Here is a 24332-nt window from a genome sequence, read left to right on the forward strand (position 1 = left end):
TTGATGGCCTGGAATTTGTTCCCCAGCATCTGCTGGCAGAGCAAAGAAAGCCCCCTTCCTTGAAACCCTGGGGAGCCGCTGCCACTCCGTGTAGACAATGCTGGTCTAGAAGGAGCAGCAGTCTGACTCAGTATATAGCAGCCCCTTATGAGAGCAGAGCATACTGTTTTGCTCTCTTTTAGACGTGAGCCCTTGAGATCCTCTATAATGGAATTTCCTGCCCCTTCAAAATTCCTTCCTGCACTCCAAGGAACATGGGATACTGAGTCAGCCCATTAGTCCACCCAGCTCAGTATACTCTGCACTGACTGGCAGCATTTAAGGTAGAGAATCTTAAGGTAGAGAATCTTTAACGTAGAGAAAGAATCTTTCCCAGCCCTACCTAGAGATGCCAGGAATTGAACTGGGACCTTGTGCATGCAAAGTAGATGTCCTTGCATTAGAGCATGTCAGCTCCCAGATTTCTGCATGGTGGCGCACGTGGACCCCAGCATGTGGACCCCACAAAGTTGCCTCATGCTGTGTACCTTGCTGAACCAAGAGGCAGGTGTCCTAGTTCTGCCAGCAGTGAGGGGATTATCTCCTGCTGTGGCCTCCATCAACAGGCTCATCCAGAGCATTTGCACTGCAAAATCTTTGAAATATTGGCTAATTCCATCATCCCCCCCATCTTTCTTGCACCCTCCGTTCCTTCCCAGAAACAGAGTGGACAAGTGTGTATGCACATAAGAATTGTGTGCACTCCCACGAACATGCAAAAGGGTTGGTGTGCAGACAGGTTTCGTGCAAGGAGACAGATTGAAAATGTGAATAGCCCCATTGCAGAGCTGTTGTTAAGACACTGCCCTTGAATTCAATGGTAGGGCAGGTCAGCTTATGCCCCAGAGGCAGAAGTTGGATTCACATGCAACTGTTGCTTGCAGGTTGCCAGCCCTGCAGTGCTGGCTGCCGTGTTGCAAAGTGATAACTCTGCACATGCACTCACTGGGCTCCCTTTGTCTGGAAGAAGCGCTGGCTTTGCAGCCCTGTGCCAATGAAACAAAGGAACATGGGATGCTCCCCAGTACCAAGTCATACCATTGGTTCACCTAGCTCATTGGTGTATATACTGACTGGAAGTGACTTTCATGGAAGGGTCATCCCCAGCCCCACCCAGAGATGCGAGAGATTGAAACTGGGAGCTTGTGTGTGCAAAGCAGATGCTCTACCACGGAGCTACAGTTCTCCCGCTAACTTGTTGCTGCAGAACTGGCAGGCTTGGCGCACCATTCTGCCTACCTGTGTGGCCTGAAGCTCTAACCAGCTGGAGGGAGGCGGGTATCACTTCCTATGGCAGAGATACTGGTGCCAGCAAATTTTCAGCAAAATTCTTCAATGCAAAAACAAACAACATCTGGTGCTATTTTCTTCAAAGCAGCTAATTGCTACAAGATTTTATGGCTTTAAAGAGGGACAGGTCTCTCAATGGCTGCTATCCTGTTCAAAGGCGGTCTACCTCTGCCCTGCTGTCCTGCTTGTGTGCTTCCCAGAGGCATCTGGCTGCTCACTTTGGGGGAAAGGATGCTGGACTGGATATGCCTTTGGTCCCACCCAGCAGAGATACTTTTACGTTCCGAACACATAGTGCTGGAAAACAGGCTTTTCCTCAGTCTGCAGCTTGGAAGAGGGCTCTGGACAGGGATGGCCACCCCAGAAAAATTCCCAGGAAGTCTGTTGACAAAGAAAACAACTATATAGGAGCCCCCAGGCAGCAGAGATCAAAGCTGGCACATTGCCCAGAATGATCACAGGATGGCAAATTATTTTTCACAGAGACAGGTGTGAAGCTTTTGAGGCAGGCTCCCGCCAAATTAGCAGCTGAAAATCGAAGGCGGGGAAAATTAGGAGGCGCCAAGTCTGCAAGCAGAGGTGTGATTCTGTCCCTCGCATGAAAGAAGGAGGGAAACTGAGGCAGAGACATCACTGAGACTCCAACATTGAGCAAAATGGAAAGGCGGGAAGTTGGCCAAGGACTGCAAGAGAGAGTTCACCTCAGCAACTGAGCTGTAGAAAGAGGGCCAGTTAGAGAGGCCGATATGATCTGATATTCCCTCTTTCCTCTAAGGAGCTAAAGAAGAAGAAGGTGACAGACAGGGGTCTCCTCCCCATTTATATTCACAAGCAGCTTGTAAGGTAGATGAGGCAGTATTTCCCCCTCTTTGAGTTATAACTCCAACAACCCTGGGAGATAGATTAGGCTGCTGGCTAGCCTGAGGTCAGCCTAGACACTTTCGTGGCTGAGTGGGGATTTGAACCCCAGCTTCTCAGGTCCTAGCCTGACACTCTAACCGTTGCACCACACTGGCTCTGACAGGTTAGCCAGCATGCCATGCATTGAGCTCTTTGTGCTTGCAGCCAGGCTGATCCACCTGGAAATGAAAGGGTGGATTTGGTGGTGGAGGAAGGTTATTGTTTCAATAGATTTTTGGGGAGTGGTAGTACCTCTGGTGGGGGATAAACCATGCTCCTTCCGGGATAGTTTGTCCACCTTTGGTCCCCACTCTGCACTCAGCTCTCACCTGTGGCTCCTAGAAGCTGTCAGCATGCAACAGCAGCCACACCCTGCGAAATGGCTTTGTCTGGCCAGCTAAACCAGGTGAGGGTAGCCGATGGATCTCAAACATAGGAGCCCACCCGAAAGTTGATGGGCATTGCGATTCAAATGGTGTTCACATGATTGATTGTGTGGGGCTTATCTCTCCCCCTCCCATATTTTATTCAAGTCGCCACCCCTGGTCTCAAATCCTTGGTGAGTTAGGGACTTTCCCTGCATGTGAAAACAAGCTCCAGTGGACTGAGTGGAGGAGACCATTAGTGGATCCAATGGTCAAGAAGAGGGAAGATGTAGAGGGAAGTGAGGGGCAGATGGGGCTCGTCAATCTGGGAAGGGAGCCCTTCTAAGAGAAGGAAAACTCTGATATTTAACCTCCGCTATCTGGAATGGAGTCCTTAAGACAGTTGGATGGCACCTTATACTGACAACTCCTGCAGCCAAGCTGGTGCCAAATGTATTGCTCTGCTTTCCTTTGGACATCAGTGAGGCAGAGAGGGGGTTCTTGTCATCTGGACAACCCAGGACCTCCATACACATTGCGCATCGCAGGAGGTCACGTTGGTGCTGCAAACAAGACAGGCGGATACCACCAGCAAGATGATTTTGGAGAGAGGAGGAAGATGATGATTCTAAATGGTGTTTTTGGTTGTGAGTTCTAGGGCCAGCACGTGCCATGAGGCTGCATCAATTCATCTGGAGGGAAAGGTTGCGTGCTCTGGGAGGCAATGGCCCCACCGTTAAGGGCAAGGGCACAGGTGTGCTGCTGGCTCACTGAGTACAAGCAGCACAAGCAGAATTTCCCACCACCACCAGGCCAGATTTTGCAAAACGCTGAGCATTGCTGAGATTGGGGGAGAGCGTGCATTTATTTTGCAGTAACCTGTTTGCAGGTCAGGATGGACGTGTGATAAAAATGGGAAAGAGGGGAGGCTCTGGTTTCAGGCAAAGGACCTAACCCTCCTCGGAGACAGAGAGCCCTATCCTGAGCGTTCAGAGGTGGCTGGTGCCCATTGGAGCTGGCAAGGCGGAAGGCAAGGAGCCCAAACAGCAAGAGGCTCCAGAACCAATGACAGGCAACTCCCCTTATTTTGCCCCCATCCTCCTCCTCCTCCTTCTCCCTGCTAAGTTCTACAAGCGCAGCTCTTGATATTCAAGAGGGGGAGGAAACTGGCAGGCGGTGCCACCCCCTGGATTGGATAAGTAAGAAGGCAGGCAGGTGGGAGCTGGCTAAGGGCAGGTTGGTGGGACAGCGCCCCAATCTTTCCACTGTGAGGACTGAGCAGTCCCCCCACTCCACCCGCGACTGAGAAGAGAGCCGGCGCTGAAGCAGTTAATCCCTGCGCTGTTGCTGTCGTCGAGTCTGGCTCTCGGAGCTCCGCAGGAGAGAGCGGGCACAGGCAGGCAGAGCGCGGATCTTGGCGCTGGCAGAAGAGGCGCAGCAGCGAGCGAGCGCTGCTGGCAGGCGGACAGAGGGACGCGCGCTGTGGCTAGAGCCGGTGAGTGGGGGAGCCAAGGCGCCAGGCGGCGGGTGGGCTGCCCCGGGGTGGGCAGCGGGCCAGCGCCAGGGAGGTCAGCGCCTTTGCCGGCAACTTTGGCAGGATGAGCTCCGGACGCGGCGGGGCAGCAGACGCTGCCAGCCAGCCTCCCCACCGCCGAGCTCCAGATCCGCGCGGGGTAAGGGAGGCTCTCTAGCTACTCCGGAAGGAGACACGTGAACGCTAAACGTGTGGATGGGTGAACCGAAATTCCAGAGACGTGGCGTTGAACATGAGCACAGTGGCATTACACCCATGCCTGCCTTTTTCTCTTTTTGGTACGTGGGAAGAGCCCGCAAACTTTGTGCAGGTGTGTTTGTGGCAGCATGGGCGTCATCTCTGTGCCTGAGCAGTTGTGTTAGCCTGACAGAAGTGTGCATGCAGGAAATTGTTTGTGTGTGTGTGTGTGTGTGTGTGTGTGTGTGCATTTGGGGTGCATGCAGCAGTGTGTGTGTGTGTAAATGCACACCTGGAGGATACTCCCTGCACTACTTTTTTAGACAGCAATGTTTATGTGTCAGCAAAACTGTATTTGCACCATACTGCGTGAATGACAGAGTGTTGGTAAGAAGATACCTACACTGGCTTCCTGATAGGCTTAGAAGGAGCAAAAGGAAGCACACCAGTGTTTGCACATCAAGGTGTTCATTCTTGGATGTGTGTGAATAAAACCTCTGAGGAAAATAACATGCAACATCCAGGAAATGGGTGCATATGCAAGGAAATACACACTTCTGCATGAACATTTATTTACCATTTGGGTGGCAAAGAGGGTAATTCATAGCCTGAATGTTGCTGTATTATACATGTTAAGTAACTTTGATTTTATGCTTATATCTCACAAAACATGCATTTCTCTTTCTGGACAATAACAAAAATAGCTAACAAGCTTATTAACTGCCCATGCATGTGGGAATGTTTACGGAAGTGTGTATCTATAATCAACGGCGTTTACACTGAGGAGTGTGCTTGTGAAGCATGCACACACATGAGTGTGCCCCCACATGTGCATGCATATGGGACTGCATGCTTTTGAGCATCTCCATGCACTGGCAAATGTGGGTTGTATGTTTTGCGGGGGGGGGGGAGACAAACATGCATCAAAAAGTCTCCTCGCCAATCCCAGGCACTGACAAGCCGAGGCACCAGCTGTGTGCAATTAAGTAAGTCCTTGGCCACAGGAACGCCCCCAACTTCCTCCCCTTTGGGGGGACCCCCTGCTGCGCTTTCCACTTGCCATGGGGTGTGTGTGTGTGTGTGTGCAGGGTCAAGAATTTGGAACTTCCCAGAGCCCAGGAATTAGTTGCCAGAGAAAGTGCTGAGCTCTGCTCTGACAGAATGGGCAGAAAGAAAAGCCACAAGGATGCCCATTTTACTCCCATGACACCCAATACTATTTTCTATAGGAAGTCGCTGGTGTGCCAAATACCACAATGACAGTCCACTGCACTGCCGGTTCTGGTTTGGGGCCTCGGCAGCAAGCTTGCAAAGGGCTTCCCGGGTTAGAGAAAATCTCCAGGAGCCGTTCAACCCCAAATACCAGATGGACTCTGAAGAAAACAGGCTTCTCTTCTGTCTTCTCCAGTTTATGGGGAAAGCCTCTAAAGATGTCGCCCTGTTCATCCTGCTGCTCCACCAACCTCCAGTGAAGGGGAGAGAGAGAGAGAGGGAGCTCTCAATTGACATGACCTAGAGTTCCAAAATGTCTGTGAGCAACTGGATGGCGATGGCTCAGGCAGAGACACCTGACACAGCTAACTGCCAGCATGCATAGTGAAGGGCTGGAATCTAGGTGCACCATTGCAGTGATAGGTGCTCACGACTTTCTGTTCTTAATTAAAGTGTGCATACGTGACGAACAGTTTGTGCAAATATGTCTCATGGAGACGCGAGACCTTGGCTACCTGTTGCTGGGGAACAACAGAGAGTCCTGCTACCTCAGACCAAAGGATTTGGTTACAGCCAAGGTCTATCAGGTCACATGAGCAAAATACAAGCTGGTGCCCATCCAACCCCATTGGATGGAAGGGATGGTAGGGAAAGCACCTGCAGAGATCAAGTTGGTGGTGGTTGGTGTAACTCCCCTTATAACACACAGAGAGAAACAGATCAAATTTCCAATCGCAATTCTTAACAGATATCCAATGTTTTGTTTAGCATCTATCTTGAATTCCATCCAAATCAATCTACCACACCTTGAAACTTCCTTTGTCCATTATATCCAGCATAAGAACTCTGCTGAATTGGGCCAAAGACTCATTTAGTCCAACATCCTGTTCTCACATCATCCAACCAAATACCTCTGGGAACCCAGCAATTCACAAGTGCAAGGAGCAATCTGAATCCAATAATCTGTTTAGAAAAATAGTGCATAATATCAATCCAAATGGTTTAGGACCTTGGTGCAGTAAAGGAAAACTATTTCTTGAAAATACTCCTTGTTATTATTTACTTATTTCTTCCCCATTTTTCATTTAGGGGAAGTGAATCTGACACATTTAACTAAGGACCATATCCTAATTTGTCATTCAATAATTACCAGTGCTGAGCTACCTAAATTCTTGATGCCAGTAATAAGAAATATTTTAATTTGATATCCTAATCTGATCCTATTCCTTCCAGATACCCTAATAAAAAAGTTATAGCAAAGAGTCTTGTGGTACATTAAAGACTAACAAATCTACTATAATATAAACTTTTGTGCTCTACAATCTACCATCAGATGATTGTATGTTGAAGTGGACTGTAGCCCATGAAAGCTTATGCCACAATAAATTTGTGAGTCTTTAAGGTGTGATAAAACACCTGGTTGCTTTTGCTGCAAAAAACTAACATGACTATCTTTCTGGAGAGGAATTATAGGATCTACTGAGATTCCCAAACCTGTTACTTCTTTGATTTTTTTCTCCTATGTTTTTGTGTTCATAACTCCCGTATAAATGGACAATTCCACTAGGTAGATGGCGTAGCAGCTTTTTTGACAATTACCATAGCGGCACTCCAAAGACAAATGAGAAGATACATGTTTCAGGCCTCTGTGGAGTCATAGACCATTTGGCAAATATTTCATAATAATTGTCAGTGAAGCTAATGTTTGGTATGACTGGTCTGACATGGATCAGAGCTCCACTGCATCCTCACATTTTGAAAAGGTTGCAAGAGAGACTCTGCTCTTGCTGCTCACTTGTGATGATTCAGAACGCTCACGTAAATTGACTTCACCATCTCCGACACAATCTCAGCCCTTAGTCATGATGCTTATGCGGAGCATCCAAATTCAAGGGCAGTCTACCTTTGGATACAAGTTGTTGGAGAACAACAGCTAGGGACCACCATGCCTTCATGCCCTGTGTGCTTCCTCAAAGCATCATGCTGCCATCCCCAACCCGCATGAAAACATGATTCTGGCGTAGATGGTCTAATCCAGCACAGCTCTTCTTACATTATTAGATATCTCCTGATTTCTGAATGTTTGGGATGTGGCTTGTCAATTTACCTACCCTGTGTTTTTTATGTACCCCTTAGGCAGCTGCTTGAGTGACCTTGTCAGCACATTTCCCATGGCAAGGTAACCCGTTCTGCCAGTTTGTGAGCATCACACAAAGACCCGGGTGCTGCTGTGGATTGCGGTTTCCACTCGTGTCTAGAGATCCAGCCTTGAGTCAGATACAAGAAGACGTCAGGGTATCCTCTGGTAGATCTGCCTTGTGAAATACGTGCCCTGTCTCCTGTTGTGTCAACCCAAGATCGAGAAATCCAGGGGACTGCCAGGTTATTTCTGCTCTTGGTGACTTGGAAAAAGAGCCTCGTCTCTGTCTCTCTCCCCCGACACACCTGTCCTCCTCCCCAACCTGCCCTGTTATTCTCTGAAGTCCTGAATACCAGCAAAGGCCAGAAGACAGGGCCACCTCCTCCCCCAATCTCTCCAGGGAGGGCGCCTGGGCACATACGCACCCAGGCTAGATCTGTGCCAGCAACAAGGGAAGCTGAGTGGGATCTGGCATCCGGGTGAGAGGAAGAAGAAGAAGGCAGCAAAACACAACTTGTTAATTTGTAGGGAGAAGACAAACTCCTTTAATTAGCTCTGCTTGGCAGCAGCCAAGCAAACAAGAGGCAGTGCCTCCTTCAGGCTATGTTCCTCAAGCTTCTGGGATTGCATTGACCACATAGACTGCAGACAAAACTCAGCAGTCCTTTGCTAAGTGGCGACGCCTCAGGGCTGAAGGTGAGCCAGGCTCCTTGGCTGTGCCGTAAGCCGCCCTGCAGCTAACCCATCATCACCGGACCCCAGATCTGGCTGTGGATGTTCCTGGGCACCCAAGCCCTTGAGCCACTCTTCTCTGCTGCCTCTGCTACCTGCAGCTGTTGCTGAGCGAGGGCCCTCCTCCCTGAGCAGGATGAACGAGTTACTGGACCCAACCTCCCAGGCCAACCTGGGCGTTGTCTCTGCCACCTGCGTCTCCAAGGTGGAGCTGCGGGTCAGCTGCAAGCACCTGCTTGACCGCGACACGCTCAACAAGTCGGATCCCTGCGTGGTGCTCCTCATGCAGTCCCAAGGGCAGTGGATGGAGGTAGGCAATAGGCTCACGGGGAACGGAAGGTCAGAATGGGGAGAGAGGCAAGGCGGGCTGGTGAGAGATGGGAGGATGGTGTTGCTAAGCAACCAGGTTGGTTTCACCTGCTGCCCTGCAACCATCTTCAGCAGGCGCAGAGCAGAGTGAACCAACTGCTGGTGCTGGAAGCACAAGGTGCCACTGCTGCAGGGGCCCTCCCCTTTCTCTCACCTCTTCTTCTAGGCATTATTTGAGGTATATCGGGCCCTATGCTATAGCTCATCATCTTTTAGCTCATCCTGGTCATGAAACTGACTCAGGGCACCCTCCTCCAATTTCCACCCATATAGAAGTGCAAGGGTGTATTTCTGAGAAGCGTTTTTGATGGTGGTTCTGCTTTTATGGACCTGTAAAAGTCTGAGTATAAGCCTTTTCTAGATGGACTGGCTTTTGTGGACCAGGGTTGAGCTAGTGGAAGGGCAGGGCTTTCAAAATAATGATTTCAACTGTTGAACTGGATCTCACTGAGCTTCTAGGAAGGAGAGACATGAATGGGTGTTTGAACGAATGAGTGAATGAATGAATGGATGCAAACCTTTGCAATCCTCATTGCCTGGATGGCTTCACTTGGACAAGGCTCATGAGGAGAACATGGAAATTGGAAACTGGCCTGCCCCGTTGAACTATAGAGCAGAAAGATGGGTTCACTGTTTGCTTCCAAAATGGCAGCTCCCAGGGTGCGGTGCTTGCCATGCAGTCGTGTTTCAGCCACCACATAGGCTTGTAATGGTTGAATTCCTGTCCACTGATGGGAACAATTGTAGGCTACTTTGTAGGAGTGTGGTTTTGTGTGTGGGAGGTTCAGAGGGCCACAAAGGGCTGGCTTTGGGGAAGAGGGGAGGTGGGACATAGCCCCACTTCCAATAGCCTTGCATTAATTGCCCAGGTGTCTTGGTTTTACAAGGCCCAGCACAATTGATTTGGTGGAGATTCATCAGACAAATTTTATCATGTTCGAACTCAGATTGCCTGATTTGCGCTCAAGAAGGACTATTTCCCCCTCCCCACACACTATAAAGTTCAACTGATTAGTAACTTAGGGCTGTCACTTGATTAAAGAAATCTTACTCAGTTAATCCTATGAGATTTAGTTAATTAATCTAGCAATTAAAACTGCATATATTTTCATGTGGGTAAAACCATATTCCTGAAGCAAAATGAAGACGTTTTTAGAGGAAGGATGCCTCTGTTATATTTGCAATGTTTTTCCCCTTCTCCATGAGAGAGTAAAGGCAGGGCCTCTTATAAGAGGGTACCTGTCATCTGCAGTTTTTACAATTTTGTGTGTGTATGTGTGTGTCCGTGTAATTTTAAAGCAGGAGCCTGGTTAACTGGGGGACACTTTTTAGTAATTTTTAAAATAATAATAATAATGAAGCTAACTGATTGGTTAAAGAATGTAATAATAATAATAATAATAATAATAATAATAATAATAATTTATTTATATCCCGCCCTCCCCAGCCAAAGCTGGGCTCAGAGCAGCTAACAACAGTAAAAATAGCACAGTTTACGTAAAATCACAATCAATTAATTGAAATACATTCTAAAATCAATTCATTCTACAATCAATTCAGAATCAAATTAATGGCAACCATTGGGCTAGAGTTCTTTGAGGATTACAGAAGGAGGGGGTCAGACTGTGCCTTGGCCAAAGGCCTGGTGGAACAGCTCTGTCTTGCAGGCCCTGCGAAAAGATGTCAAGTCCCGCAGGGCCCTAGTCTCTTGTGACAGAGCGTTCCACCAGATCGGGGCCACAGCCGAAAAAGCCCTGGCTCTGGTTGAGGCCAGCCTAACCTCCCTGTGGCCCGGGATCTCCAAGATGTTTTTATTTGAAGACTGTAAGGTCCTCCGTGGGACATACCAGGAGAGGCAGTCCCGTAGGTACGAGGGTCCTAGGCTGTATAGGGCTTTGAATGTTAAAACCAGCACCTCAAACCTGATTCTGTACTCCACTGGGAGCCAGTGCAGCTGGTATAGCACTGGGTGAATATGATCCCGTGGCAAGGGATGTTGCTGTATAAGGGACATTTTGTCTTCCTTCATAAATGCAGCTTGGCTCACTCTGGAGCTCTGAGCTTGGCTGGCTCCAGCCTGTTTTGCGTTGGCTCTTACCTTGCTATGGTGGACTGGACTGCATACACCTAATGTGCAAAACCTCTCTCTGGTCCTGGGCACACCCCATTTCAGGCCACACCCCCTTTCTCCAGGCCACACCCATCACTGACCCTATTTTGGTCATAGAGATTTTTTCCTCTCTGGTTATGGAGTGTTCCCATAAACGCTGATAACAACTCTTGTTTACCAGGATGGAGGACCGAGAAGGATGTGTGAGGGTGTAGAAACGAGCCTCCTGTACAAAAGTAAAATCTGCATTTGTTGCTCTGCCTACTTTTGCCTGTGGCCCCACTCACCACTGGCATGCGGCCCTTGCTAGGTCACCCAGAAGGGAATGTGGCTCTCGGGTTGAAAAGGGCTCCTCACCCATTGCATAGACCTATGCCACAGGTTGTGCGCTAGGGGAGTCAATTTGAGGATGGTTCTACCTTGCCGTGGTGGTGCTTGAATCTCAAACAGCTCCAGTATGTCTTTTTACCCCTTCCCATTCTCTGGCAACTCCCAGCCTAGAAGGGAATCTATTGGGAGATGCAGCAATGCAATGGAAGGGTCTTTCTGGAGATGCTACTCTCAAGCACATCTTTGGTGAGCATTGATGCATCTCTGTCAATCTACTGAGTGCTTTGTAAGAGTTAAATACAAATGGATCCCTACTGAAAGCACTTAACTGATGCTGAAGGCAGGAGCACTTCTGGAGTAGCGTGTGCCAGGCATTCTTACCCTTAGCTTCAACTGATGCTGGTTCCTGCTGGCTGTGAACTGTCAAACTGGGAAGAGGATACCAGGTCCCCTGCCAGCCTCAGTGGCTAATTTCTAAGATCAAGGCACTGGGGAGGCCCAAGTTTGCCCTGGACAGCATCCCTGGCCTTTGCTTTCCAATAGGAGATGACGGGCTGTGGCCACTCAGTAAGCAAAATGCATTTGCATCACAAACTCACCTTCTCATCTGCTTAATTATTTACAGGTTAAATGTGTCTGGTAATAAACCAGAGATAAAAAAGCAAACAGTTAAAAAGAGAGAGGAGATACCAATAAATGCTATTAAAATCTGGAACGTTTTCTATGCGAAGCTTGAAGAATGCACATTCATAGTGCTTTGATAAATGGGAATAGAAGAATCTGCATTTCTAATTAGTGGTTAGTGATGATAGTGACCTTAATTATTTCTTCAGCTGTTCACAATAATTTAAAATAATAATGATAAATAATCTTATAAATGAATAGAACTCTGTCCCCACAGAGGGGTGCATGGCCTCTATGCTATGGATTTTTAAACTGATTTAGAAACCATGCCTTTTCTCTGCTTCCTTTTCATAAAGGCTTTCTTTGCAGCGCTGTAACAAAATTATAGCTCTGCTTAGCTGTTTTTGTTAGTCTTTGTAACTGTTTTAAGCTGGCCTTTTATAATAATTGTCAGTGCTGTTGCCGTTGATTATTATTTTTAAAAAGATAGTATTTATTTATTTATTTTTTCTGATAATGTGAGCCACCTTGGGACAGCAATGCCCCAAAATGCAGCATGTAAGTAATTTAATTAATAAACAGTGTTATGGTTGGCATCTGTCCGCCTTGGGAGACAATAAAGAGGTGCGCCTTTGGTGGTGAAGTCAAACTGCTGGAGAGTTACAGCACCTGCTGTGGCTGTAGAGACTGATACGGGAAAGACATGTTTTGTTGCAGCTGGGACCGATGAAGGCATCTGGTTGTGCTGCTGCAGATGCACCAAGGCGTTTCTTCTGTCTGTGTTCGTCTCAGTAGTCATTCCTTTTCTGGTCACTGCCATGGCTGCACAACATAGTGGGTAAGGTTCATTACAACTCCTAGAAGAGATGCAGTCCCTCCTTGCCCAGAGGACCGCAACTGCATGAGAGCTGGTGTGGGGAGCCTTGGGAAAGCTAGATGTTGCTGAACTATAAATCCCATCAGCCCCCAGCAAACATGGCCAATGGCCAGGGACAATGGGAGCCGTTGATCAGCAAAATCTGCAGGGCAAAAAGTTCCCCAGACCTGCATTAGATGGACAAGCTGCCTAGAATTTTGAACTTCTGCTCCCTGATCCCAGAAGCATGGAAAGTTGGTGGAGATTATTCAGTGAGGTGAAGGCAATGCCCTCTTGATGTGCTCTGAGGCACCCTTCTCCGTTATCAAGTCACATACCTCAGGAGTAAGCCCTGACGTTGAACAAGGAGATGTTCTGGAACTAAACCATGATTACTTGTGGCTTCAATTCCAGGTCAGCTCTGAGGAATTTTCCTGCCTGAGCTAAGGGCAAAGTGGTCTGTATCCCCCACCACTCCCAAGCTGTATACCAAGTAGATAAACCAATCGGGAAAGATGGAAAGGATTTGTTGAGCTAATTATTAGGTTAAATTAGGTTAGGTAAATGTTTTAACAAAAATTGAGAAAGATGGAAAGAATTTGCTGAAATAACTAATTAAACTAGAATACAAAAAGGGAGGTGTGAGGAAGTCAATGAAACAAGCAAATGGAAGTTTTAGATACGCAATTTGGGATCTGTGTTGTTTTCTTTTTTCTTTTTCTTTTTTTGTTGTATTGTTGTATTGGTTTTTTTGTTTTTTTGTTTTTTTTTCCTTTTTATGTATTATAGTGTTGTTTTTTAATGTCTCTTTTTTCCCTTATAATTCTGAAACTACTAATAAATATTATATATATTTTTTAAAAAAAAGATAAACCAATCGAACTGGCAGTTAAATCTTATTCCAATACTGCACCTGAGGGCAGCAGGCAGGTTTAAGACTCCTGCAGACGATCTGCTTCCTCAGCATTCATCCTGATTTGCCAGCACAAAGCTTATGTGGAGGTTAGACTGTGTTCAGTCTTTACTGAAATGGCTTGCGGAGAGGTTATACAACCATAAGCATTCACCCTGATTTGCCCTGCATGGTGTTTACACATCTTCCTGCGGATCATTCATTCACCATCCCACACTTCTCAGTGCATTTCCCTGCCCTTTTCTTAACCACAAAAAAGTCGGTGTCTTTTCAAAAGGCGGATTTGTTTCACAGGGGCAACAGAGCACTTTAATCTGCTTTAAATGCACAAGCCTGCAGTTCCAGCATGTGCTTGAATTCCTCCTGCAAAATGCTGACAGCCTGGAAGCGGACTTAGGGTGCAGAGGGCAGGCTGCATGGCACCCACAGCTGACACCTTCCCTGAGCTACCTGCCCTGCTCCATCAGCCGCCTGAGGCAGCTACCTCACTCTGCATAATCCTGATTAATCTGTCTAAAGGGATACATTTGCAGGTGACTTTTTGCAGGATAAAAGGGTTTGATCCTGTGATTATTCTCTCTTGGAGTGTCCTGGGGAATGAGGTTAGTTTGGTTTGCCCTGCTGCCGACCCCCGGGAGGGGGGCTTCTGAGGAGTCACAGCAGTCAACTGCTGGGTCACGACACCTGCAAACCACTCTCTGCTCACTCCCTCACCTGGGCCTGCTGCCAACCACTTCCTGCCTGCAATCTTCCTTTCCTTCCTTTGTGCACTTGCAAAGGAGAGGGAGAGCGCCTGGCTTTCTCATTGCTCCCGGCTCTCAGGCTGATTCCCTCTCCTCACTTCCCGGCACATGGCTCTTTTGTAACAGTTTCAGGGTTAATTGCCTGTAGCTTCAGATGCTCGTTAGATGTTGGCACTGAAGGTTTTCATCCTCTGCATGAATCGCTGAGCAGGCAGTGGCAATAGAGGGCAGGCAGGTGGGCTAGAAGAGATGGACAGTCAGTCCCTTGAAACATCCAAGGCCCTTTTCTCCATCAGGGACTTCTGGGGTTGGAGAAGACGCTTTGGCTACCCATTCCAGAGGATGTGGGCTGATGTGCTCAGGCTGATGGACCTTCTGGCTCAGCTTGCAGAGGGAATGACAAGAGCCACCAGGCACCCCAGGGCATGAGAGCAGGTTGCTGGCACAGAGCACAAGACAAGCCTGGCTCCTGGGTAAAGTCCAGCATCCTGTTCTCACTGCAGGGCCAGATCTACAGTGAAACGAATGAAGTTTAAGCTTCAGAGCCCTTAATCTTGGAGGGGCCCCAGACTCTGAAAAATGTGGTGTCTAGTTAAGTCACACAACTCAAAACAACATCTTGAGGACACAAAGCTGGGAGAGGCTAAAGGGTCATTTCCAGAAGGGTAGCAGCTGTGGTAAGTCAGTTGCAATGAAGTGTCTTGTGGCACCTTGAAGAGGAATGTGTTTTTATGACTGCATAGACATTAATGGACTGCATCATCAGATGCAGGAAGTGTAGCCCTTCAGTGCCACCCTATTCATTTGGGTCTGAATGGAGACCATGCCTTCCTTTCCCACTAGAGATGTTAATTCACTCAGCATTGCCAAGTGGATTGTTTTATCGCCTGTCTCTGCTGTTGTAAAGCATCACTCTGCTCATCTCACATTCTTTCTGGCTCTAATTGAATTGTCACTATGTGCACCTTTTGAATTTCATTTTCATCTGGCACCGTGACTTAGAGCCTTTGCCCCTTTACAAACTAAGTGCTCTCTCTCTCTGTCTCCTCTCTGCAACTGAGGATTATGCTTCATGCTTCTAATGAAGTGGACCCTGTAAAATCCATGAGAAAATTTGCTGTTCATCTTCAAGGTGCCATAAAACCTTTTGGGAGTTTCCCCCTCCCGAAGGGCATGCTTACTATATTTGCAGTGGTTAGTAAGGATCCAGGTGAGGTTTGGGACTTGAGAGCTCCTTGAATTCTTTAAACTTTCATGTCCTTTTTGCCTCTCCAAAAGGGGTTTCTTGTTTGCTACTAATTTGTGTAGTACCCTGCTCACATCCTGCAACTTCCATGGCATCATGAACATGGAAAGGGGGAAATGTTTGGGGGATTCAACCCTATTAAAATCTATTCAGTTGCTCACAGCTGCTACATCAGTCCCAAAGGATCCATTTGCATCCGGTGTGTGGTAAAGAGTTCTGTGATACCCAAAAGCTTGCACAAGAGAAATCTTTCCAATCCTGTGCATGCTTTTGTGCATGTCCACATGTGTCCATGCATGCCAGTACTGTATAGAGCTTCCTTCCTTAGGGTGTCTCATTATCATAAAAGGTTGGGGTGTCAGATGCAGTAATAACTAGGCTAGCTCTGGGTGCTCTAATGTGCCTTGATTTGCAGCGGGAGGTTACCCTGCAAGGTTGGCCCAGCCCTGCAAGCCCAATTGACTCAAGATGGGATGGTGGGGAAGAGCCAAAGATGCTGGTGTCAATCAGTTCTGCGGGAATGTGATCCCCCCCCCCATTGGGAAGTGGGCAGTGGGCTACTCAAGACAGGAAGGGAGCTTGCTGGATGACAAAGGAGGCCTCCTGCCAACCTTGGGAGCAAGCAGGCCAAGCCCTCATGTGTTGCACAGCGATAGCATTCTTCCCACTAATTCCCTCTTCCCTCGCAATTTGCATGATGAATGAGGGCTGTTAAAGCTTTCTGGATTGCTCAACTGCAGGGATGCACACACACAGTCCTCAGCTGTCCTTTTTCCTGTGGGATCAGACTTTACTGCAGTGATAAGCACAGTTGCTCACAGTGCACTCTTCAGTCCCCCTAGCTAGGTCCCAAGCAGATGTCATGCTATCAACAAAGAGAATTTGATCAAGGTTGCCAACTGACCAGGAAAAGAATTGCCCCAGCTGCTCCTGTGCCACTAACGTTGGCTGGATCAGCTGAAGCTTTTATGGCATGGAGGTCAGCGCTATCTCCTGTTACAATCTGCACAAGAGCACATGAAGCTACCTTTTACCAAGGAAGACAACTGGTCCATCTAACCCAGTATTGTGTACACTGATGTGCAGTGGCTTTCCAGGGTTTCAGGCAGAGATCTCTCCCAGCCCTACCTAGAGATACTGGGAATTGAACCTGGGACCTCCTGCATGCAAGGCATATGTTCTGCCATTGAGCTACAGCTCCTGCTCTCCAGATTAAGCTGTTATTAAAGGCACAGGTGCCTTGGTAAAAAAAGTGGGCAACTGCTAAGATGTGGGTCCCCAGCGCAAGGTCAGGAGAGACATCAGTGGCTGATAGAAAGGAGCAGCAGGAGAAGTGTTTTTGTCAAGGGCAGAAGAATGGAAGGTTGCCAACAAACTGGGTTTGTTCGACAGTTCTTAAAAATTAGCAAAAATAAGCTGTTCTGCCTCCACTCAATCCCTGCTTGTAGCAGCCGTCAACCAACGTACTTGCCAACTTTTGAGAATTCAAAAGAAGGCAAATTAGCATGCAATCCTAGACATGCCTACTCAGATGTGTAAGCACCACTGAGTTCAATGAGACTTACTCCCAGGAAATTGTGTATATAGGATTACAGCCTACACACATTTTCCTGAGAGAAATCTGTCAATTTTCTCATTTCTCCTTTTTTTCAGTCCTAAATTCAGTTATCTACACTTACACATCAGTTTGCAATTCATTAATTTTTCTAAGTCACCCTGAAAATTCTGCAGCCATTGCTTTTGACTCTCAGGTATCCCTTGAAGACCTTTTTATGCAGACAGGCTCTTGTAGCAGTTTAACTATTACTTTTTATTCAGTCTCTTTGATAATTATCTGTATTTTTTTTTAATGTTGATCGCTGTTGTTAGCTTTATATCCCACCTTCCATTCAAAGAGCTCAAGGCGGAACAGTTGCTTCTCCTGCTCTCCATGTTATCCTCACAACAACCCTGTGAGGTAGGTTAGACTGAGAGACTGACTGGTCCAAGCTCACCCGAGAAGCCTAATGGCGGGGATTTGAACCCTGGTCTCCCAGGTCCTAGTCCAATGTTCTAACCACTCACCACACTAGCTCTCTTTATGCTTTAGTGTTGTACAGTGCCCAGATCTTTTATGATATGATATAGCGGTATAGAAATACGCCATAAATGCTGGAATGGTAACTCCAGGATTGCATGGTCTGAGAGCGCCTCGAAAATGCCACTATTTTGCAGGAAGGGGGGGGCAGTTGTGATGTGCATACTGGAACTTAATGTTTGTGCCATTGAAGCAGATGAAAAGGCTCTGTTGCCCTGGTGCCACAAATCTGCTTTTAAAAAGAAACTGACATCTGTGGTTTGGAAGAGCGACTGGGAAATGCATTGAAACACGGGGGATGAACAAAGAGCTAACGGCAAGACATAGAAGCACCAAACTAGGATGGATGCAGGCCAAGCTAGGATGAAGGCAGGACGAAGGCTCATTGTCATAGAACTTCCCTGCAAACAAATAAGAATGAAAGCTCAGTAAAGACTGGCTATGTTCTAAGCTGCACTCAGGCTTTGTGCAAGCAAATCAGGATGAATGCTCAATAAAGGAGGAGGTCATCAGGAAGAACCCTAAGGACCACAGACCCACAGCAACACTGCAAGACATCCTGAGGTGAGGGCACCAGACAGCTGCCGTGAAGAATAAAACAATCCAGCCCTCCTTAAATAATATAGATCTTAAGATTTGCATTAATACAGAGCACACTCCTCACGAAGCCTAATTGTGAGGTTGGTGTGTGTGTATCTCTAAACAGCTCGATTTTACAGCAGCACGGCCTACGTTATTATCTCTTTTTTAGTGTGTGTCATTATCCGTCATTTTTAAGTTCTGGGTCATGCGTCATCTTCTTACCAGACTGACAAAGTTGCTGCATGAAAGCTCTGCTACGTCTTTTTTTATGTCTGAGCTACCTAGCAGCTAAGGTTTAGCAGAATCAGATTAATTCTGGTCTTGCATGGATGTCTGCTTCAGCCTCTCTTTGTTCTACAAGGCTTACTTTAAATAAGCTTAGTTTCAGAATAGTTGCCAGAGGGATGCCTAGCCCAAAGCTGTGCCAAAAGAGGCAGGGGGGACATAACTCAGTGGTAGAGCATTTGCTTTGCATGCAGATGATCCCCGGTTCAATTCCTGGCATCTCCAGGTAGGGCTGTAAAGGAAACCTGAAATCCTGGAGAGCTGCTTCCAGTCAGCGTAGGCTAGGGGTGAGGAACCTTTTTAACCCAAGGGCTCCACTCAGTTCTGGGCAATCTTCTAAGGGCCACATGCCAGCAGAAGCTGGAGCCAGAGGCAAGCAAGATTAATGACCAGAGTTCAAGGGCACATTCCATCCAGGCAAAAAGCAAAAAGGGGCTGGTGGAGGTATAAGTAGGGAGGGTGTATGACATGAGCCAAGTCCCAAGGGCCAGAGAGAGAGGCTTGGAGAGCTGCATTTGGCTCCCTGACTCACGGGTAGGCAATACTGAGCCAGCTGGACTGCTGATCTGACTCAGAGTAAGGCAGCTTCCTATGTTCCTCTGCTCAACCATTCTCTGTCCCAGCATGGCAGAAGGCAATAAGCAGCCTGGGCAGCCCCAGCCTCAGCAGAGAAGCGGTGCGTTTCAGAACGAGCGAAGCCAAAGTGAGCCAAGCCACCAACAAACTGCAGGGGAGCCAAACCTAGAAAAGCCTCCCAAAAGCTAGATTTTTATTTTTATTTTTTATTTCAGTTAAATACCCTTCTCAATCCCAAATATATGACAGGCCCTGAGCAAAATGTGGCCCACCCACCTGGTCATTCCAGAAGAAATTTAATTGGCAGCAAGCAACACCTCTCATGATTCTTTCATTTGGTCTAGCAAGCTGAGCTCTGGAAAGCGGGCTCTAATTGCCTACCACATTGTGAAAAATCCACAGTGAAGCGGAAACGCAGCCGAACAAAGGCTGAATTAAGGGAGCCACTTTCAGAGGGAGGGAAACCAGCCTGAAAGTTGTTTAGGAGGAGGAGGAGGAGAGTTGTCCAGTCCTAACTTTCGCCATCCCCTTCTCTGGCAGAGGCCCAGTAAGCCAGACTCGGCCTCGATTCTGGGGAAGAGCTACTTTGAAATGTGACGACGAAGAGACAATTATAGCAGAGCCAGAGAGCATGTGACGCTTTTCATCTGAGATCGCAGCTTTGTGTTCTTTCGTATCAATAGATCCAAGGCAGCATATTCTGAAGCCTAATCCAGTAGATAATGAGCCAGCTATGCACACCCACTTCTTTGGGCAGTTGGATCCATATTGTTCGAAATGCACCGTCCATACCCTAATAAACGTGTCTGCCTTTGAGGTGCTACAGGAATCTTGGCTGGTTTCGCTGCAACAGGGCAGCACAGCTGCTGCCTCTCTGCAAAAGGTCTCGTGTCTTGTTCCCAAGGGCATCAGGCTGGCCTCTGCCAGAGAACAAAGCTCTGGGCTAAGTGGATCTTTGGCCCAGCACAGCATGGAAAACGTCCTGAAGATCACCCTGCGAAAGGGACAGGTCTGAGCGGTGCTGAGCATAGTGAAAGTCTCCCTTCCTGGAACAAGCCCGCTTGGCTGTTGCCGAGGCTAATTTATTGTCTGAAGCAGGCAGTGCAAACCCACTGTTTGCACTTAGATGGCATGGCAAAAATCAATACTGAAATGGGCTCTTGTATTTTCGAGGGAGCCCAGCCGTCTTGGCCCATATTAGCGGCCATGGAAAATCACTTTGGCCAGCATCCTGACAGCGCGCTTTGCCCTGATGTTGATAAAGTTACCATTTTGTGCTTTGTCGTTATTTAAAAATCATTACAGAAGTACAGCAATGTAGCAGCAATTTCTGCCTTCCTCTGGGAGTGTCTGATAGCTGCTCAGGCTTCCTTGGACAAAGGGTTATTGGCAGCTGACACCAATGCCAACTCCACAGCTCGGCACCTGTTGCTTGCTGTGCAGCCAGGGCAACCCTGAGGGTGGGAGAGGAAACAACCATTTACCTGGTTGCTGGTTAGTGTAAGGTGGCCTTTACAGTGTAGATCAGGGATTCTCAGTTTGTGGGACTCAGACCCCAGGGGTCTGAGTAACCTACCCAGGGAGTCCGTGGCACATATCCCTCAACTTTCTTGAGACATCCTGTTTTCGGGGGCTGTGCTCTTGCATGAGAGCATGGCACCCAAAAGCATGCAAGATCATGGCGAGGTACACACCTCGCATGAGATTGCAATGCCCAAAAATGTGTGGTTTGGGGCAACATGCTCTCGTGCAGATCATGTGACTTGCACAGTAGTGTAGCCTGGAAGACACACATCCCAGTTTTCTGCTGGGGCATGTTGGAGGGTAGGTTGGCAGCATTCACATATTGAAAACTATCACAGAGACATCAACATTTTCAAAAGTAAGGCATCCATGGCTTAGCTTTTGAAAGACAAGGGGTCGGCAGTACTTTACTCATTGGGAACCACTGGGATAGATCACCTATCTTTGTGCAACTGAAAATGGACGGCTCATCACAGCATCTTTGCAAAGATCTCTTGTTTCCAGGCTACAAGCCAGGGCAACGCCTGCCCCACTGCAGATAAACACATGCTCCAGAATCCACTAAAGGCAGAACACAACGGGGATAATTTTCCAAAGTCTCATTTCCAGCAACTAGCACAGCCTCCTTCAAGCTGGGGCCCTCCTGATGTTTTGGCCAGTTGAGGCTGGTGGGTATTGTAGTCCAAAACATCTGGGAGAACCCAAGGTTGAGGGAGGCTCAACCTGTTCAAGGAAACTCAACCTCAGCCTCATTTTTTTGTTTCTCTCAAAGCCCCCTGCTGTTCAGTGCAACTGGACAAGCAACTTTGAAGCGGCTGTCGCTTAGTGGGAAGAACTGAGCCAATCCATTAAACAGAAAATCCCAGCCAGCAGCTCCAGCTGGAGCATACATGATGGACAGGACTTGGAAGCTGCTCTGTCCGCTCTGACATGTCCAGTTTGGCTACTGACTCTTGGCATTAAACCCTCAGAGGACGTCTTGAGGGATGGCAAGCGCTGCTCCAGGATGATCTTAGCCGTACGTTTGGAGGAGATTAGAGCTGACAGTTATTGCATCAAATTAATAAATCCCTGCTCATTAGGGGGGAGGTTTTTGGTGAAGTTTCCTGAGATGAAGGAGCTTTAGGGGAATCGATTGCCACGGAGCGTGCATCCCTCCGGCTGGCTCATTGAAACTCAAATGAAATCAGGATTTGGGGAAGCAAATGGAAGGGCCCTCCCTGCTGCTGCGTAATCAATATGGAAAGCAGAGAGGCATTGTGCCAGGCTAATCTTGTTCCCTTCCCTGCCAGGATGAGAAAGAAAGTTCCCACTTTCAGATGGGAAAGCAAGCAAGAGCACTTTCTTCCCTCCCCCAAAGGAAAAGGCTGGTGGTCTGAAAGGCTTCAATTCAGCTTGAGGAACTGGGAACAAAAAAAAGAAATCACTTTTGGACAAACAGCACCAGGAGCGTCTCCTGCACAAGCTCATTGAGCGAAGTGGGAGCTGTTCCATAGGGCCCCAGCACACCTGCACGCCTCCCGTTCACCTGCCTCCTTCTCCAAGGCATGGCCAACTCTGTCATCGGCTCCTGCCGCAACCAACTGACACCATCTCCACTGCCACAGTGTGCCAGAACTGGAGAGCAGAGGCACTGAAAGTGGTGGCCCGCAGAAGGAAAGCTGCAGATGGCTCGTGCAAGCCAGCTAAGCCACATTCCTGAGCAATGTCAATGCCAATCTGAACTGCTATGAAGCAGTGTCACCCTGGCACCCTCACTGGCACCCCAAGGGATGCTGTCCTGCAGTTGCTGGCGCCAGCCCTGATGGAATATGGAGCTATAGTGGATTCTGATGCCATCACTGTGCTTGTGTGTGTTGGGGTGGGGGCAGTGAAGGGATAGCAAGTGAAAGAAAGCTCAGGCTGCCTGGGGTAGATTCATAGGAAGACACCTGATACTGAGTCAGGCCTTTGGTTTATCTAGCTCTTATCTTATCTACTACACTGACTAGCAGCAGCTCTCTACAATTTCATGAAGGGGTCTCTCCCACCCCTATGTGGAGATGCTGGCGACTGAACCTGGGACAGCCACTGATCCACCACTGCCTAGGGGGAGTTGTTGTTTACAGAGCACTACTCACATACTAGGAACAGAGGACCTGTGATCTACTTTAGGCAAGAGAGAAAGGGGACAGCCCCTGACCAAGTAAGCAGAAGGGCTAAGGAAGGGAAGGGCCCCCTTTTTATTTTGCATTCCTGATTATTTGTGCTTATTATTATTTATTGGGGTGGTCTCACGCGGTTCTGCTTTCCATACTGTTTGCACCTGCAAAAGTTTTTGGACTGCTTCATTTCCATTCGGTGCATGTCCCATAACTTTCTGCTGAAATACGGCAACTTTCCATACCCCAAATGTTCTGGATTAAAATTTTTTGCCTCGCTTTTTGCAGCACTTTCACTCCAGATGGCCATGATGTGGCGACATTGGGGAATTATTACAGGATAACTCATCATTCAGACAGATGTGTGGATGGGTCCAGATTGTACCCAATGCCAGCGAACTATGGTTGCATCAGTGTTGCAGTATACGCTGCAAAAAAAACCAAGCACCAGTCTGGAGTGGCCCTATTGGCCCTGGTGGAGAGGCAGGGCAGGTACCTTCAGCTTGAGGCTGCCAGCCACCCTGACAATCTCCCCACCCCCAAAAAAACCTGGCACCCTCACAAAGCCTCCCCACAAAAACTGGGATCAGTGCCTGAGGAATGGCTCATTAGCATCTCATCTGCATTCACCACAGTAACGATTCCATTCCCCGAATGTTTAGGCAAAATTCTATTCCATTTCCATAAGAGCGTCAGCTTCTATCCCTTAAGAAGGTAGGTAGGAGGAGGAGAGGAAGGGAGGGAGCTGTGATGCTATCCGGGTGCCGCAAATAACCAGCCTCAAATAACCAGCCCTCTGGAGCTGGAGATAAAGGGCAGGAGAAGGCACTCACTCTTCCCTTCCCTTCCTACCACGAATATCGCAAGCGCATATCCTTTCCTTCATCAGAATAATTCCACTGCTAATCCAGGAGAGAGAGAGAGAGAGACGGAGAGAGACACTGATATTGCTAATGTAGAGAATACAGGGAACAGGGCCTGCAGATTTGCGGCATTTTCTCCGACATTTCATATTAATTATAAAAAAAAATTGGCTCCAGAATTCGTTTTCTTCTTACTGGAAAAAAGGCCTTTTAATTTAGGCTATAAAAGTCCACTGTCCATGTGTGTCTGTGTTTACAAAGCTGTTACTTCTGAAGAACTCTTGGTTTGGTGTTTTTGTTTTTTTAATTACTCATTTCTATTTTTTATTTATTCAACATACTCATATGAGCCATCATGTGAGCTTTATTTTGTTTAAACCAAATGGTTGCATATAATTTAAAATGATTAAATAAAAAATACAAGGAAACTCAGTGTTAATATCTGCAGAAAGCAGCAAAGCAATAATATCCAGCAGAAATAACTAATTGGGGGAAAACAAAAACTGCATCAGTAACATGCTGGAAGTCCTGGACAAGCATAAAAACTCTCTGCCTAGCACTGGAAAAACCTCAAATTTGTATATGATGCAAGGCGGTACACCCCCCCCCCCGGAAGACTTTCCATACATGGGGTGCCACAACCACAACTGCCCCCCCGATCCCCTGCCTAACTTCAGAAGACAGGGGACTTAGAGGTAGGTCTC

At 47.7% G+C, this 24332-nt stretch overlaps 1 protein-coding gene across 1 annotated transcript in view; it reads left to right on the plus strand.

Moving 5' to 3' along the window:
- The first annotated feature begins 3750 nt into the window (after nucleotides 1–3750).
- The window catches only part of CPNE7 (copine 7), a 46701-nt gene continuing 26119 nt past the window's right edge, over nucleotides 3751–24332 (plus strand). Inside the window, exons 1-2 of the mRNA XM_081017816.1 lie at nucleotides 3751–4089; nucleotides 7654–8699. Of these exons, the coding sequence (XP_080873942.1) occupies nucleotides 8526–8699 (174 nt within the window). The 5' untranslated portion in view covers nucleotides 3751–4089; nucleotides 7654–8525. The remainder of the gene's footprint in view (nucleotides 4090–7653; nucleotides 8700–24332) is intronic.

The sequence above is a fragment of the Podarcis pityusensis genome (genome assembly GCF_964106645.2).
Source record: "Podarcis pityusensis genome assembly, chromosome: 8".
Classification (NCBI taxonomy): Eukaryota; Metazoa; Chordata; class Lepidosauria; order Squamata; family Lacertidae; genus Podarcis; species Podarcis pityusensis.